This window comes from Lactuca virosa, chromosome 6 (assembly GCF_052849685.1).
Source record: "Lactuca virosa cultivar CGN04683 chromosome 6, Lactuca_virosa_CGN04683_v6, whole genome shotgun sequence".
In the NCBI taxonomy this organism is placed as follows: Eukaryota; Viridiplantae; Streptophyta; class Magnoliopsida; order Asterales; family Asteraceae; genus Lactuca; species Lactuca virosa.
The window spans coordinates 61,795,172-61,813,023 of NC_136431.1; the positions used below are offsets into that span (position 1 = coordinate 61,795,172).

At 31.0% G+C, this 17,852-nt stretch overlaps 1 protein-coding gene and 1 pseudogene across 2 annotated transcripts; both read right to left on the reverse strand.

Annotated features, from left to right (window-relative positions):
* Positions 1-442: 442 nt before the first annotated feature.
* LOC145121584 (uncharacterized) lies at positions 443-8,997 on the reverse strand (annotated as a pseudogene).
* Positions 8,998-12,200: 3,203 nt separating this feature from the next.
* LOC145119653 (ABC transporter G family member 22-like) lies at positions 12,201-17,616 on the reverse strand. Of its 2 annotated transcripts, none has more exons than XM_079055356.1 (11): positions 17,510-17,616; positions 17,041-17,424; positions 16,114-16,181; positions 15,456-15,691; positions 15,138-15,293; positions 14,665-14,848; positions 14,206-14,514; positions 13,850-14,125; positions 13,050-13,334; positions 12,838-12,945; positions 12,201-12,732 (listed from the first exon to the last, which is right to left on the reverse strand). In XM_079055356.1, the coding sequence occupies exons 2-11, from the start codon at positions 17,414-17,416 to the stop codon at positions 12,529-12,531; spliced, it is 2,202 nt and encodes a 733-aa protein (XP_078911482.1). In that variant the 5' UTR covers positions 17,417-17,424; positions 17,510-17,616; the 3' UTR covers positions 12,201-12,528. The 2 variants fall into 2 exon arrangements, with proteins under 2 accessions (XP_078911482.1, XP_078911483.1); XM_079055357.1 differs by lacking the exon at positions 17,510-17,616 and adding an exon at positions 15,910-15,959 and having other exon boundaries at positions 17,041-17,100.
* Positions 17,617-17,852: the final 236 nt, after the last annotated feature.

A 17,852-nucleotide genomic window follows, 5' to 3' on the forward strand; every position in this document is an offset into this window, starting at 1 on the left:
AATCATTTATATACATTTATCATTTATTCACAATACCATGAAACTAAACCACTCTTTTACAAGCTAAAACTATGAAATTCACACATGCATTTATATTTGATTTTCACAACATTTTCAGACTTTTTACAGAAAATATCGGATTTTCTGGGTTTTTATGAAAGATACAAAGACTTTTACTCAAACTTACTTATGAACTCACCAATATTATATATGTTGATCGTTTTCAAAATAACTTGTATTCTCAGGTAATCGTTAAACTGGAAGATATGCAAGTGTGTATGGTTTTGTTTTATGTAATAGCACTTATCGTACTTTTAACAATTTGAACTTATGTATTTTAACAATGTACTAGATGTGAACAATGCCAGTTGTGTTATGTAATGTTGGTGATGATCGTGTTATGATTCATGTATATTCATTGTGATGATTATTCAATTATTAGTCACACGAACCCCCAGACGTTTCCGCCGTCTGGTTCAGGGGTGTGACAGAAAGACCAACCATTGATGGTGTAAACATTGTGCCATGGTTTCCAAGCTTTGTCGGACACCTGTCAAGATTTTTAGGTCACAAGAAGATACTGTTGAATTTATGACTGGTTATACCCTAAAAATCTGTTCATATAGCTGAATGACTTGTTGACGATCTATGGATGAACGCATTCTTTGGATGTATACAGTGTTGAGAAAGCATCTTTCCCTCAAGTCTTCAGCCTCCTTTTTCCAAATTCCTGTACCTAATAATAAGAAAAGCAAACACAATATGAACATAAGAAATTAAATGAAGAACAAAAATTATGTTAAAGAGTGTTTCTATGAAGCAATCATAACTAGAAGCACACCAACATGTGATATATATATAGCTCATTAAGAAATAGAATTAGGGTTCTTATATGGTATTATCGGACAGAGAAACCACCGCCACACACCACCATCTCCAAAACCTTCTGCAAAAAAATTGAAAGAAACCATATCAGATCGACGATGGTAGTTGATTCCAGATGAACCAATGGTTTAAATGTAAAAAAACTAAAAAGAAAGGTCAAGAAAAGATACGTGTGTGAGAATGAAATGGACGAGGAGAGAGAAGCGGTGGTGGGTCTGAGTTGTCATCTTGAATTTGTGAAACGGTTCCATGTGTTGTTTCATTAGATGCAACAGTGTTGATGTCGATGTCATCAGATGCACTCCGAACTCTTAGAGCTGATGGTGGTGGATTAGGGCTTCCAAAGAGAAGGGAGAGAGAGTACAGATCGACGTATAGGAAGACGGGCTGCTTCAAAAGGATTGACAGCCTCACAATACTATTAGGGTTCTTTGACAGCCTCACAGTACTATTAGGGTTCCATCGACTGTTAAAAAAAAACGGAGAACACGCTTTCCTAAAAAAATATATAAAACAACATCTTTACACGACACACTTTTTATGATAGGTGCCTTCCGTGTTTTTTTTTGTTGGACACAAAATTTAGGGCATGCAAAAATGCGTGTCCTCTATCCTTCAAATTTTAGAAAACTGACATTATTTTTAGGAAGCACAAAAAATACGTATCGTAAATTAGTGCGTGTCGTTGTTTGCGTGTCATTAAATGACTGTTTTCTAGTAGTGGTTTTACCCACAATAACATTGTATTTTCTAAATATAATGGTTTAATAAGAAAAAATAATTAATAAAAAAATAAGAATACAAAATGAAACTAGTATGCTATATTAGACAACAAAATAAAAATATATTGATATTTGTTGCAGTTGCCCCTGATTCGGCTAAAAAAAAGGTTTCATTTTGTTGTATAATGTAGCATGTTACTTTCATTTAATTTTTTGTTTAACTTTAATGTCTACTATTCTAAAATTAGATACGTTGTTATTAAATAATTATATTTTGAAAATACAATCCTAGAAAACTACAAAGGAACATATAATTATGTCATAAAAATTACCGTTTAATTTTTTGCCGCAACACACAGGCCTACTTATGCTAGAAAACTATGAGAAATATAAAACTTAAACTTCAAACAAACATATAATTATATCACAAAAACTAGTGTTTTAATTTTCTCGGCAACACACTGGCCTCCTAAAGCCTCGTTAAATACAAAACCCAATAATAGACTTTCTAGAAGACATCTTTGATTTAAAAGACTTCAAATCAATATTCGAAATTTTTGATATTACATTGTCAATACAAATAATACAACTTAAATATATACAAGATGTTGATATCATTATCAATATCAATATCAAGGCAATATCAATATCAAGGCACTCATTTAAAATGGAATTATTGATAATCAATTTTAGAAAATTTCCAAGAGAGAGATATTGCAACTTGCATGGCAAAAGGTGCATAAAATTCAATATTCAACAACTCCATTATTTTTTTTTTCATTTAAGTTTAGAAATAAAGTGAGACATGAAAGCATAGTTGCTATTAATAAACCAGGTAATTTGACATATATATTTTGGGTTACCTATCTTATGTTAAAGAATTCCAATATGAACCATGTTGACCAAGTTTGCTCCCTATTTAATAACCTTTTTTTTTTTAAATTTATATTAGAGCATATCAAACCCTTTTTGAAAATAAAATCTTACGAGTTCAGTATATGCATCGAATCACCAATCAACTTACAACTTATTACCACGGACTTATATATCTTTTTACTCTCATTGAGTATTATGCATTTAGTTTGTTGAGATTTAAAATTATGAATATAAAACATTGGGTGACTTGATCAGTCTATTTTTAAAAGTTAACATAGAGATCAAAATCAAAAGTTAAATAGTAATTGTCACCTAATTTGACTTCAAGTATAAATTTTACCTTTTATTTTCTCATTTATGTTTTTCAAAAAGTGTTAATGGGTAATGCAAAGCTGCAAACAATCTTATTGTATATATTTTCGTTATTTATAAATGAAAAACATTTATGTTTTATTACATTATTCATGTCTTTCTTAGATTTTCTAATAATCTTCGAACCTGACAGAATTATATATCAAAATCACAGCATACTACACGTTTCACTTTATCCTTTGTAGCATTTACAAATTTCTCACCAAGCTTAATTATATACAACCAAATATACATACCAAGTAATTTTAAAATTATTATTAAGTTGCATAAGTTGTGCAGGTAGAAAAATAGCATTTGAGAAAATTAGATGTCTACATTCTATAGTGCAATTAATTACTAAAAAAAGTTCATACGTATTATAAATGAATGTCATGTAACTTGAATATTACGAGCCACATAATAAATCGATTTGTAGCGAGTAAATCTGTATAATTTACATTTATCAAAATCTTAATTAAACACTCAAAACTAATTTAATATGACTTCAAATCATATTAATAGTTTAGACACACATTCATTTGTTCAGGAAACAAAGAGAAAACACACGCCCATGTCAATTGTCAACAATGCATCTTGAAACATAACCGGTTAGCTCGTAAGGAACTCCATATATATACTTACATATCCGTAATCTGAAGGAAACTGATTCTTGTAGTGTTTGAAGAATTTACGAAAATTTAAGTGAGTATTGAATTATTCAAGTATTATATGGTACAGAAAGAGAAACAAAAGAATTAAAGAGTTTGATTTGAAGATGAAGTGACCGATTTTCCGGTGAGTCTTTGGACGGTGGTCATGAACTCATGAGGGAGCACATGAACGATTTTCGGCGACTTCAGGTAAACTATCACCGGAGATTTATAGCCCCTACCTCGAAGTAAATGCTTGTCATGTTGATGACTAGTGTTATTCTTCTTGATGATCTTGGAGGAGTTCTTGTTTATCATCAACGGTGCAGGTTTAGGCCCTTGCAAATGATGCAGTTGTGTAGCGGTGATCATGGTGGTGCTGGTGGTGGTGATGGCAGTGGTCATGTTGGATGTCTGTCGATGTTTAATTCTCTCTGAATATTCACATATATTTATGTTTGATACTTACGTATAGTTGGGAGCCTAGTCAACTTTGAATAAGTCTTTATTTTATCTAGAATATTATAATATTTCGCCGGGATAAATTGCCGGCTAGGTTATTTAGTTAGTTCACCCATATGTTGTTTTTCTTCTCGAAAATATTATGAGACTTGATCAACAAGGTCAACCTTGCAGTAAAAATAGGGGATTATTAACTCCACCTGTTTATTAATTATTTGAAGTATTTTTTTTTAAATTATATTTGAGCATTAAATATAATCGAATAATAATTTTTAGATTCAAGTCTTCCATATACATATATACATATATCATGCATATGGGCTATGGCAACCCCAACACGGGTTATTTTCATGGATTTCGAGACCTAAATGGAGACATGTTGGCAGAAACTAGAGGTTTATGTCATTATGCGATGCAATGATCTTTTCGTTTGTTTGGATTTTGGATTATTGTGTTGGTTACTTGCATGAAATATTACGTATATACTTGTTAATTTACAATCAACAAAAATCGGCGTAGGGATGAAAGCTACGTTTTGTAAAGAAAATCTTTCAAAGTTACGTATGTATGTGAAATAGAAGTAAGTTTGCATGCGTGTGAGTGGTTTGTCTTGGTCAACCAAGGAAGTTATTTGTAAAAACGACCATTTCGAACACAACCTCATTCAGCAACCGTGATCAACCATAACTCCACGAGTTTCTTTGAATCGGCTAAAACTGTTTGAATTTAAAATGATTAATGATTTAAAATTGTTTGTTTTAAGTTTATCCGTTAACGTCTTTGTCTTTCTAATGTCTAATGTTTTCACTTTTCAAATAGAATCGATCCAATTAAATCAATAATGAATATTAGATATTTCCGATGTAAATTTTTTATTTGTATTTTCTAGATTTTTCTCTATAAAAGTTTAACTATATAGGGCGTGTTTACTATTTGAAAGCTTCTAGTTTCTAGCATTTGACAAAACTTTTCGTTTTAAACAAAACTTTGTTTGACATTACAAACTTTTAACGTTTAGTTTAAACAAAAAACCCCAAATATAAATGCGCTATCTTACGTAGCTTTTAACAAAACGTTAGCAGATACCAATTACCCGCTACCATCTAATTTTATCAGACAGATCCATTATCCAAAAGACTTGTTCAATATTAATATCCAGGTAGCATCCATTTACCATGAACTATAATCCAATATTCTAGATATCAGTAATTAAATATTAAAACTACTATCGAATCCGTTCTTTTTTTATTGGATACTGGACGTGGATCCAAAAATCGACCAACCCAATTTGAACATTGAAAATTTGGAACCAATTCAATCAAATTACAATTTGATATATGATGTTCATCATTTGGATTTGGTTTTAGAGGTTCTTTGACAGGATCTGAATTACTAAGAGGCTCTAAGTTCATATGCCTCTTGAATATAAACATGGTGTTAGACTAGACATTTGAATTGTTGTAATGAATGATAAAAGTGACTATTTTACCATTCCATATTATTTTGTTTTATAAAATAATTGAACAATTTCTAGAATAATTATATGAAAATATAAAACATCATACAAAATCCAAATTAAACATAAATTCAAATCAAAACATAAATATTTTCAAATCCATAACATACTAAAATCCAAATAATTGATGTGCAATCCACACAAATTAGTCATGTATTCATTTTCTTATGAACACCGTTCCATGTTGTGCACGTTTGGTCCAAATAAAAAGAACATAACCAAACACCGTCGATTCAAATATAAATAGTTACAATTTCGATCAAATATAAATAGTTACAATTTCGAAATCAAAAGTGGACGTTAGCCTATGAAGGGAAGCAAGAAACAACATGTAGTAAGATATCACCTGTATGGTTCCTAACTCTATTAGTACTACCATTTCTCTACACAAAAGAAGAGCACTGCCTACTCAAAAGTCAACAAAGTGGACATAAATATACATATCAATATATACATAAAGATCAAGTTAGCTGTTAGCAAACCCATGAACTTTTTCAAAATGGTAAATAGACAATAATCTAAACATTACTTAGAAGGGTCTTCTTATCATCAACATAAAGCTACCCATGAGGAGGAGGAGGTAACCTTCGACCTTTTGTTGAGAAAACATGAACGTATCTGGATATTGCCGACCATGTTTTGTGAGAAATGGTGGTGAGTTAACCATGGTTAAGACTTAAGTGGAGAAGAAGATGTTGGAAGGGTGAGTGGTCGGCGACATGTGGCAGTCGGGAGAGAAAGGCGGCCTCAAGGCAACATATTAGGGTTCTAAGAGGCTTTGGTACCAATGTTAATTACCAGAATAAAAATGTATTTTTCATGTTTTATACTAGAGGATTATAACACTATAAATATACATATATATGAACATAAATACAATCAAATTTAAATCTACACAAAATTTAAATAAATAGTTTACAAAAAAAAAAAAAATTAAATCTACACAAAATCTATCTTCTACCTATAATATAAGATAAATGTTTTTTTTAACAAAACAATTAAGTGAATTTACAAGATTGTAAACTATTAACAGGGCCGGCCCTGAAATTTTGGAGACCCTGTGCGATTTAACAAAAATAGGCCCTAAATTTTGAAAGATCTTAAAATATAAGCAAAAAAAACTATAAATTTTAATTTTCTACTGCAAATAAATAAAATTAAATTTTCATTCAAAATAATACACAAAAAAGACATTGGCTTCTACTTGAAAATAGCTATCCTTCTAATATTTGTTGAAATAAATTTTTCAATAATATCTTCATAAGTAACATTATCCAACATGTTACGCTCAATCGTCATCAAAGCCAATCCATTAAGTCGTTCTTGAGTCATTGTAGATCGTAAGTAGGACTTCAAAATCTTCAATTTTGAAAAACTCCGTTCTGCAGATGCAGCAGTAACAGGAATAGTCAACATAATTCTATATGCAATAGATGTAATAGGAAAACAATCAACACGTTTTAAAAAATTTAGAATATCAATTGCTGTCATTTTTTCCTTAAGCAAGAGATGTAAAAGTAATTTTAATTCAACATATAAGTCATTTCCATCAATATCCGATTGTTCATCTTTCTTGAGTGAAGTTTCAAGAGACTTACAACAAGACTTTAATGTAATATCATCTAATGAAAGCAATTTTTCTGAATTAAACAAAAAACCAAATATTTTATTATATTGTTGATATTGTTCAAACCTTGTAGTTAAAGAAATAATTGCTTGATCAACAATATAAATAAAATATTTAACTCTAAATTTCTCTTGCACGGATTGTGAAGCAATACAAGAAGTATCATTTGAAATTTCATCAAAATGTTTTTTTATTTTAGGTTCACGTTTTTTAGGAAATATTGGATCAATGCCCATTTTCAAGGCAATATCTTTTGCAGTTTCTAAAGCATTTAAAAACCCATTTTCTCTATATTCCTTAAAAAACAAAATCAACCCCTTTATTTTTTTCATAGCAACATCAATAAGCATATCTTTTGATTGTAATTTTTTGCTAACTAAATTAACAATATTTAACATTTCATACCAAATTACTAATGCCAATATAAACTCAAAGTTACCAAGTTCATTTTTTGCTAAGGATTTAGCTTCACTTGTTATTTTTGGATCATTATCATTTTTGGCTACTTGAAGTAAAGCTTTTTGTATATCAAAAATTTGAAATCTTATAGCTTTAACACTATCAACACGACTCTCCCAACGAGTGGATGACAAAGATTTAGCAGTTAACTCTTTCACATTATCTTTTAAAATTTGCCATCTCTTAGTGGAATTTGCAAAAATTGTATAGATACGTTGTATTGTTCCAAAAAAACTTTTAGCTTTACTACAAGTATTAGCCATATCACATAAAGTTAAGTTCAAACTATGACAACCACAAGGAGTATAAAAAGCTCTAGAATTTATATCTAAATTTTTTTTTGCACTCCTTGATGTTTTCCTTTCATATTTGATCCATTATCATAACCTTGTCCACGTACATTATTAATGTCAAGATCAAGCAAATTCAATTCATTTGTAAAACATTAAAAAGTCCTTGTCCGGTTGTATCATTTACATCTAAAAACCCTAAAAAGGATTCTTCAATGCAAACAACATTTGATGAGACATCTACATATCTTAAAATAATAGTCATTTGCTCTTGGTGACTTATATCGGGAGTACAATCAAGTATTATAGAAAAATATTTTGCATTTTTTATCTTTTTGATAATCATAGATTTTATTTCTGAAGAAAGCAAAAGAATTAATTCATTTTATATCCTATGCCCAAGATAATGTTTATGGATACCAATTTCATTTGTAATACGTTGTATATATCATAAGAAACCATGTCAAATTCAACCAACATTTCAAATAAGCCTAAAAAATTTCCATTGTTATCTTCATACAACTTCTCATTAGTACCACGAAAAGTTAGATTATGTTTAGCAAGAAATTTCACAATAGATATAATTCTCAACAAAACTTGTCTCCAATGAACTTTTTCTTTTTCTAATTGTTTTTAGCGGCATTATCAATAGTTTTATTTTTTTGTAATCTTAAACATAAATCATACCAAGTATTTATATTTTTAACATGTTTCATACTTGTTTCATGCTCTTTAATTCTAGTGTTAAGATGTATCCAATCACAAAAACCCTCATTTGCTAATTGACCTTTTCCACACCCTTTTCGAAATATTTTACAACAAAAACACAACTTTTTATCAATTTCTTTAGAATAAACAAGCCAATCTCTATCACATTTTCCCCATTTGGTAAAGTTTTAGTATAATATGTTGCAGAAAATCTTCTTAAATATTTATCTTTAGGACCTTTTATAATGGATAAATCTCTTTTAGGACCTTTCAATGCTAAAATATTTATCATGTTAGAATCAAGAACATCCCAATTTCTTGGATCAAATATATCAAAAGTGTGAAAATCAACATTATTATCAACATCAACATTAGCATTATCATTAACATCAACATTATCATCAACATCAACATTAGCATTATCATTAATATCAATATTATCATTAACATTATATATATATATATATATATATATATATATATATATATATATATATATATATATATATATATATTAAATCCAAGGGACCTTATGAATAGTAATCTTTTTTGCTTTAGGTTTTTGCCACAAATGTTTGATGAATTTGACAGTTTTAGTCCTCGAAGTGAAAACTTTTACATTTTTAAGTTTTGATTAAGTTTTTGTGCCTTTAGATTTTTGCCACAAATCTTTAGTGACTTTGACACTTTTCGTCCTTGCAGTCAAATCTTTTATATTTTGATGTTTTTGCCATAAATTTTTAGTGACTTTGACACTTTTCAACCTTGTAGTCAAAACTTTTACATTTTGACATAAAAAACACAAAAAAACCTCCTTTAGACTTTTGTCACCATATTTTTCCAACTTTGACAACTTTTACATTATAGCCACAACATTTTTGGTTTTTCTCCATCAATGTTCTTTCTTTTTGTTGTACACTTTTGAAATCTAATTTTAGGGGGTGTCGGTTTTCTCCCTTATTTGTGGCGATTTACACTTTCAATACATATTTTAAAGTTTGCCGATATTTAACTTCTATGACATAGTCCAAAAGCGGCGGAGCCGCGCGTCCTTTTCTAGTTATTATTAACATTAGCATCAACATTATCATTATCATCAAGAATAGCTTCATTAACAGTTTGTGTTTCATTTTCCGAAAAGTTTTGTGTTTTTTTGTTATAAACTTATGCATAGATCCTGCTTGAGTTTTATTATCTTCTTCAACTTTTTGTTTTTTCTTACGTTTTTCATATCCAGATGCATATTTTTTTAATCTAGGAGGCATTGCAAATTGTAGAAAAGAAAGAAACAACATTTTTTGTGATTTGTAGATTTCTTCTTGGTTCTAGAATTTCAACACTTCAATTCTTCAAATCAACAAGAAAGCCAGAAAGGGTATCAAAACTGTAAAAAAAACATAATCCAAATTCCAAATCAGCATGATATATTTCAATATCAGAAACCAAAAACAGAAAGGAATTCAGAAACTTGAAATCAAAACATAAATCAGAAATTGCTTGTACCCTCAAAATTTAGAAACTAATTTCCTCACTTCCTTGTTTCTTCTGACTTCTGTCTTACGAATTTAGAATCAGAAAACACCTTCAAAATCAGAAACGAATTTAGAAATTTAGAAATTGTCAAACTGATTAGTGATTGGAAGCAGAATATGAGAAGAAAAAAAATCTGATTAGAATTTAGAAATATAAAACTAAGAACTTATTATTAACAATTAACAACTAAGAAATCCATGAAAAAATAAGAACTGCCTTAATTTTACCTTCTAATTTTGAATGTCTAAACCTCAGATTGTTGTATGTATCGTTGCTTGTTTCTAATTTCAAAAATCGAAACCTTCTGTCTTCTGATTTCGAAACTTCTGAATATTTGATTTTGAATGAATCGTTGCTTGAAGGAATGAAGGGCTTGAAGCCTTGACTTGCAGCTTGCTTCAAAGTTTTGAGAAGAAATAAAGAAGAAATAAGATTATGTTGATTGCTTGTGGTGATTGGAATCGATGGATAAAACATAAAAGAAGCAATCAAAAGATAAATAATACCGTTACTCCGTAATGAATGCTACATGCTTGCAGCGTAATCAGTGAAGAACCCAAACGTTTTTTTTTTCCCGAAATTTCTTCCCGCTCAGCCGTTCATTCTTGCTTGCGTGCAGTCGAACAAATGAAAAGAATAACCTAGTTTTTTTTGGGCCATTAAATGAGTATACTATACTAAAAATTCTATAAAAAAATTAGGCCCTATACTTTTTTGGGCCCTGTTCATGGGCACTTGGTGCACATGCCATGGGCCGGCCCTGATTATTAATTATATATATTAAATGGTTTCTATTATCATTATTATATATATTAAAGTTGTGGAAGAAAGAAATAGTAAACTTGGGATACTTTGTCCAAGTTTGGTCCCTTGATTTACATATCCGGTCCCTGTACTTCTTTAATTAATTTATTCATGTCCTTTTGTTTGTGTTCCATTCAACTTCCCATTTTTTTGGCAGAATTGGTCCCTGTATTATTGTTGGAAGTTAGGAATACTAAATTTGGATATTTTTTGGCAACTTTGGTCATTATTCTTTACCCATTTTGACACTTTTGGTCCTTGCAATCAATATTTTTACACTTTTTTGGAACCTTTTAATATTTAAAGTTTGGCCACAAAACTTTAACGGTTTGACAACTTTGATCCATTTTCTAAAAAGTTGCTAATTCCTACCCCTTTAATTCTTTAGCCATTTTCACACTTCTGGTCCTTGCAGTCAAAACTTTTACATTTTTTGTTCGGGGCAAAGTCCGAACTTTTCATCCTTGCACTTTCTATGTCTGTCATATTTATCAATTCGGAAACAACATTGAAAGCTTCTGGCCCTCGCGTAGCGAGGGTAACCTTTCTAGTTTGTTATCAATGTTTTTTAGTCATTTGACCTCTTATTAACAAAATACAATTTATAATTTCATATGAATTGCAAAATTTCATTTGTTTTGCTATTTGTCATTTGTTGTAAAATGTTGGATTATTTATATAAACATGAGATATAAAATGCACTTAATTCACAAAATGAGTTTTATGGAAAAAAGTGTTTCAATTTCAATTAGACAAATTTAATAACTGATTGGGAAATAGACTTATTTAGTCTTTTAAATCATTTTACAATTAGTAGGAGGGTTTAAAAAAGGAGTTTCAAAACTTTAAAGGGTTGAACGTGTAAAGTTCTAAAATATCTGGGTCAAATTAAACAACTTTTTAAAGAGTGAGTGATCCTAACGGACAATTCACAGCGTCTAATCGGCCGTCAGCATTCTCAATGAAGATGCAACTCTACGCCGGTGGTCATCCCGTTTTACCGCCGACGGTTATAATCACCGGAGAATACATCAGGTTCTATGCCTCAACCCGTTTTTTCCTTTCAATTTCCACCATTAATCCCGTCGCCTATCATATGCTCCCTCAATTTAGACGAAACAATCAGATGTAGATGTAGAGTATCGCTTCTCAAAAAACCTACATCTGGCTTTAATTTCAAATAAGCGATTTCTAGTTTCAAAATTACAGAAGAATTTAGTTTATAATGTACATAAATTATGAAAGTGTATACACCAGGTGACTATCAGTTGTTTGGATGAATCGATTTCGGTAAATTTAGGCTCATGAAAACACAAATTCCTGAAAAATGCACATACTTTGCTGAAATTTATGATCTTTAGTTGTTTTACAGCCACAGATAACTTAATTTCAGCTATGAACATCAATAATATCGATACACACTAGCAAGTAAACCTCTCAAATAGTGATTTCACATCTGTGTAGATGATATTTGAACAAATTCTTCTTCAAGTCACTGTATATAGCTTCTTTTTCCCTATGCTCCATTCTCACCTCTTGCATCAGTATGAATCAAAAAACAAAACAAAAATTCACTTCAATAGTTCTTGATTATCCAAACACTCATGAAGTTCTTGATTACCCAAACACTCATGAATCATTCAAGCTACAAATGTCTCAAAGACAAGTAAGCCAAGATACGATACCCAACAGCCATGGCTGCTAGGGCTCCAACTTCCTTCAATCCACTGTCTAATTCAATCCCCTCAATTACAGAGCTGATATGTTCATACTGCACTTTTAGAAGAAGTCTGTATGTGTGATAGTTGAATGACAAGTAACTTAACCACGAAATGAACACTGGAACGTTCTACAATAAAAAGAAAAAAAACATTCTTTTAGCATTATATACAATCATATTAAGTTATATAAGAGTTTAGTTTATAATCTGTTAGTGATTTATTTTAATGTCTACCTTTACAAAAAACCCTCCAGCTAACATGAAAGCCATTACAGTTACAGAAGCTAAAGTTGTTGCCTTGTTTAAGTCCATAACTGCAGCACCAATAGCCAATCCAAGACCCTGCCATTTTAGTTATATATATATATATATATATATATATATATATATATAATGTTATATTATATTATGTAAATCAAGTTTATAAATATGTAAAATTTATATACCTGAGCTGAAACAATGCATAGAAAGACTATAAGCATGGTTAGGAAAAATGATTGAGCAGTGAGTCTGAGTCCTCCCATGAAATAAACAATTAGGAGGAAAATGATTGGGAGAAGAAGATCAAGTGGAAGGTCACTTGTTGTTCTTGCTAGGAAATATGCACTAAGCTTATACATGTCAGCTGCTCTTTCCTTTTTCAACATTGCTCTTTCTTGAGGGAATGTGAATATAGCTGTAAAAACCGGGAAAAACGCCCAAAATACCGCAATGAAGAAGAGCAGTCCTGCCTGCAAAAAAAAAATGACCGTTTTACCCTTAGGTGGATTATGGAATAACAAAACAACATTTCTTTATTAATAAATTTTCAGGGGACTCTCTCTTGTCCTCTCTTTTCCAAAAAGAAAAAAACATTTCTTGTGTAGTAGTGGAAAGTTTTCATATATTGCAAATGACCATTTTACCCCTTGGGTACAATTACAAAACAGCATGCCTTAGCCCTTATGATGTAGTAACTAGTAAGGGTATTTGTGGGTAGTGGCATTGTTTTTTCAAAAAATGGAAACTTTTTATACTTGATTGAAAATGACCATTTTACCCTTGGGTACAATTAGAAAAACAACATTCCTTATGGAGTAATAATGACATTTATGTGTGGTGCTATTTTTTTTTTTTCAAAAAATGGGAACTTTTTATACCTGATTGAAAATGACCATTTTACCCTTGGGTACAATTAGAAAACAACAATCCTTATGAAGTAGTAATGGTATTTATGTCTCTTGGTAAAGATGGAAACTTTTCATACCTGATTTTGCAAATCTTTGGGGGTATGAACATCGGATTGCCACCAAAGAAGCCCTAAAATGATTGCGGTTGCTACAATTTGTGTGATTCTCAACCAACTAAAATAATCATGACGCCTTTCTTTAATCCCTCTCATGAACAATATCGAGTATTGTTCTCTCCAACTTGCCCCCCATTCTCGTTTTTGAAACGTCTTTTCTTGATCGAGTGATGTTTGAGTCCTAAGTCTCTTTTTTGTTTCTTCCCCAACATGACTCATGCATGCCTCCACTAGATACTACAAAACATAATGATTCTTAAAACAATCTAATTAAGTTTTTCTAAAATGTTTTAAATCATAATTATTAATAAATTTACCTCATGCACGATTGCTGGAGAGGGTTTCCCATTTGTTGTTTCTCTTCCCGAATTTCCCAAATGTACTCTATCCTCTAATTCAGGTGGAACAGAAACATCATTCATGTTCCCATTTGCAAGATCTAACAAGAATTCTGCTGGATTCATAGCGATTAAAGGAGAACATCCGATTGATGAAAAATACACCATAGCTTCTGAAGCTTTCCCAAAATACAACAAGCTCCCTTTTCCAAGTAGGATTAATTTGTCAAATTTATGGAAAAGTCGACTCGATGGTTGGTGTATAGTTGTAACCACTGTCTTATCATTCTGTTATTAACATATAAACAAATCAATCAATACTTTTTATATAAAGTTGATGAAAATCACATTATTTTTCGCGATATGATGTGGTATGTTTTGTAATTAGTTCTTCTTTAAATATATAAACAAGTAGGAACTTGAATTAAATAATCATACCTCAGCTATGTCTTGTAGTAGTTCAATTACTCTCAAAGAAGTTGTTGAATCCAAACCAGAAGTGGGTTCATCAAGAAACAAAAGGGAAGGGTTGATTATGATTTCATTTCCAATGGAAACACGCTTTCTTTCGCCACCTGAAACTCCCCGAATAAAGGAGTTTCCTATCATAGTATCTTGACACCTGTTTTAAGATATATTATTAGAGGAACCATATATCACTTTCATAATAATATTTCCATTTTAGGAGAGTGCGAGTGTAATTAATAGGTGACCTAAGAGATTAGTCTAAATGATTGTAATAATTTGTCATATAGTGAAATTCTCTGTATGAAGGCATGTGGTTTTTCTATGGTTTTGGAGTTTTCCACGTATATTCTTCTGTTCAGTTTTCTTTATTATTATTCATTGGCAATCTTTGAGACCATTTTCCCAACACTTTCGATAATATCTTGAAAATGCGAGTTAATTACCTCTCCAAACCAAGTTCATATATCACATCTTCTGCTCGTTTTTCCTTCTCTTGTTTCGTTAGTGTCTTAGATAGCCGTAAAAGAGCCGCATATGTTATAGTTTCCTTCACAGTTAAATGAGGGAACAACACGTCATCTTGCGTCACAAACCCAATCCTGCCAAGATCACATTTCATAAAATTTTCAAAAAGCCAATAAGCTAAAAAAATGTTTGGTAAAGACTAACTTTTTAGACAAAAAAAGACTTTTAATGTCAGGAATACTGGCTTTTCCAAAAAACCAATAAATTCATCCCAACTTTTTGGAAAAAAAGTGTACCTGCTTTTTAGGAGCTTTGAATACGGCTTGTCATTATAAGTAACTGATCCACCTAACGTATGCTCTGTCAACCGCCCTCCAAGCAAACTTAGGAGGGTAGTTTTGCCACTTCCCGATGGCCCCATGAGGGCCAAAACTTCACCTGGATTAACCGAACCATTTATTCCATTTAAAATATATTTCTCTTGGGTTGATGTCACTCCTTTGGTTATTATCTTGTATGTCACTTCCGTAAACTGCATTTTATGAAAAATTAAATTAAATTCAGTTAGTATTATAATTAGCAACATCTAAGTGAATACAACATGAGAGATGAGATGACTTATGCCTATTTAGAGTGGGGTCTATATTTGTCTTTTAAAGATGAGGTTGGTTTTTTCGGTTTTGGTTTAAAAAAACAATTAGTCTTGTACATAAATACCATAGAATATGAGATTTTCTGTACAAGACTAACCTGACATATCATATCTTGCATTGTTCTCTTACAAAAACCTCCATGTTTTCCTGTCCAAATAGCCATACGGGAAAATTAATCTATTTGCATTTTTTGGACATGTAAAACAATCGAGACCCGCAACTTGTTTCTATATAAAAAATTATAAAATGACAATGAAAATGTGAAAATTTTGAAGCTTGCATTGTAAATAGTTGTGTATACCTTTAGATATATTTGCATGGTAGGCTCTGTTTGAAACCTTTTACGCGTTCCCGCTTCAATGTCTTCAGCTGTAACAAACATGTTTAGCATAACAAAATACAAACTTCATATATCACATATTCACATATATATATATATATATATATATATATATATATATATATATATATATATATATATATATATATATATATATATATTCATGATATTTTGTTACTTATGTTGCTTATTTTCTTGACTTAGAGTGCCGGTCTTAGTTGAATTATTTGTGACTTGTGACTTGTGACCCCATTTGCTTCATTTAGAGTCAAGCAAGTCAACATTTCATTTTAAATTATCTTTTGTGGTAATTTATTCATATGTTATCGAAACACTGTATGAAATCTGTTATACATACGATATTATATGATATGATAGATAGACTTTTTAATAATCATTATTATTACAAAGTGTCTATTTGTGCCTAAAATTCATGTAATGGGACCAATAAAAAGAAAATATAAAGAAAAGATAAGAAGAAGACCTGTCTTGAGTTATTGACTTTTAGAGGATTTGACTAGAGAGGAAGTGGACCAGTATCATGTGGTCCACTCAAGGCCCATTTTCCATAGAGTGGAGGCCCACTTTCATTGCTGTCTGTCACTTCTCAGTCTAACCAGTCCAACTGCGTCGTTTTATTTAATTTACTTTTCACATGCTTCACGTTATCCGCTTTTATAGCCTCTTTTGGCTTTTTGTTGCATAAAGTTTTATCATGGCACTTTGTGACATCACTTCTCTTTCACTTTCATGGCTTACTTAAAGTTAAACAACTATTTTTAAATTCTAAATTCTAAATTCTATCTCCATAGCTCTTTGATCGTAATCTATCATATTTTTAATTTGTGTTTCTTATAAAGATTAAAAGATAATTTAAAACAAACTTACGAATGTCATCGTCGCTGAAAGGTCTTGAATCTGCTATTTCATCTGGAGGCATTGTGAACGCTGCTAGTGAAAACGAGAACCCTAAGCTAGCACTCGAGGCTCTACTTAGTGCGGCTCCGGTACTAACCTCATCGAAATCAAATTTCATTTGAGTACTCTTCCCCCTTTTAATGTGCGCGTTTCTTCCACTAGTGCCACTTCGCCCGGGTGATGCGAGCACTTGATTTTTGCTGGATTTTCTTGAAAGCGTATAACTATCGACCTCTTTAGTTTCCTCGTTTGAGACAGGCGATTTCATTGCATCTCCCAGTATCTTGGATAACTGATCTGACTGCGTTCTCCATAACCCTCCTGAACTCGAATTCGGTTTCTCCATATTGTTTTCTACATGTACCCACAAAAATGTTACTTCACAAAATGGAATATATATAAACATGAAAAAAGATAACTCAATAAAAAAAATACAAACCTTTTGCTTAAACCAAGGAACCAAAGGAAAGAAGTGTGATGAACTTATTCGCAAGGAAGGTAGTAGGTACTACTTACTAGCACCTTTTTATACGATTTTCATAATTTGAAAAGACGTATATACCCTTTATCTATTTAAGTTATTATAGGATTTTGAAAATCACCTAACAAGAAATAAATACACGTACTTATTCTTGAAAATTGTACATTTATTATAAAAGAAAAAGATTATAAATCCAACACATCAAAGTCGGTACCCTCATATGACAACTGCCGTATACGTGTAAGGGTACGAAATTTTATTTAATTTCTTTATGCTTTTGATTTATTTGTGTGATCAATAT

What these genes read in the sequence shown, in the direction of transcription:
- LOC145119653 (XM_079055356.1), bottom strand. Translation starts at nt 17,416, where the DNA reads ATGGAGAAACCGAATTCGAGTTCAGGAGGGTTATGGAGAACGCAGTCA. An exon ending in TATGAACTTGGTTTGGAGAG is followed by an intron (nt 14,849 to 15,137) that starts GTAATTAACTCG and finishes ATCTTAAAACAG; the next exon opens with GTGTCAAGATACTATGATAG. An exon ending in TACTACAAGACATAGCTGAG is followed by an intron (nt 14,515 to 14,664) that starts GTATGATTATTT and finishes TGTTAATAACAG; the next exon opens with AATGATAAGACAGTGGTTAC.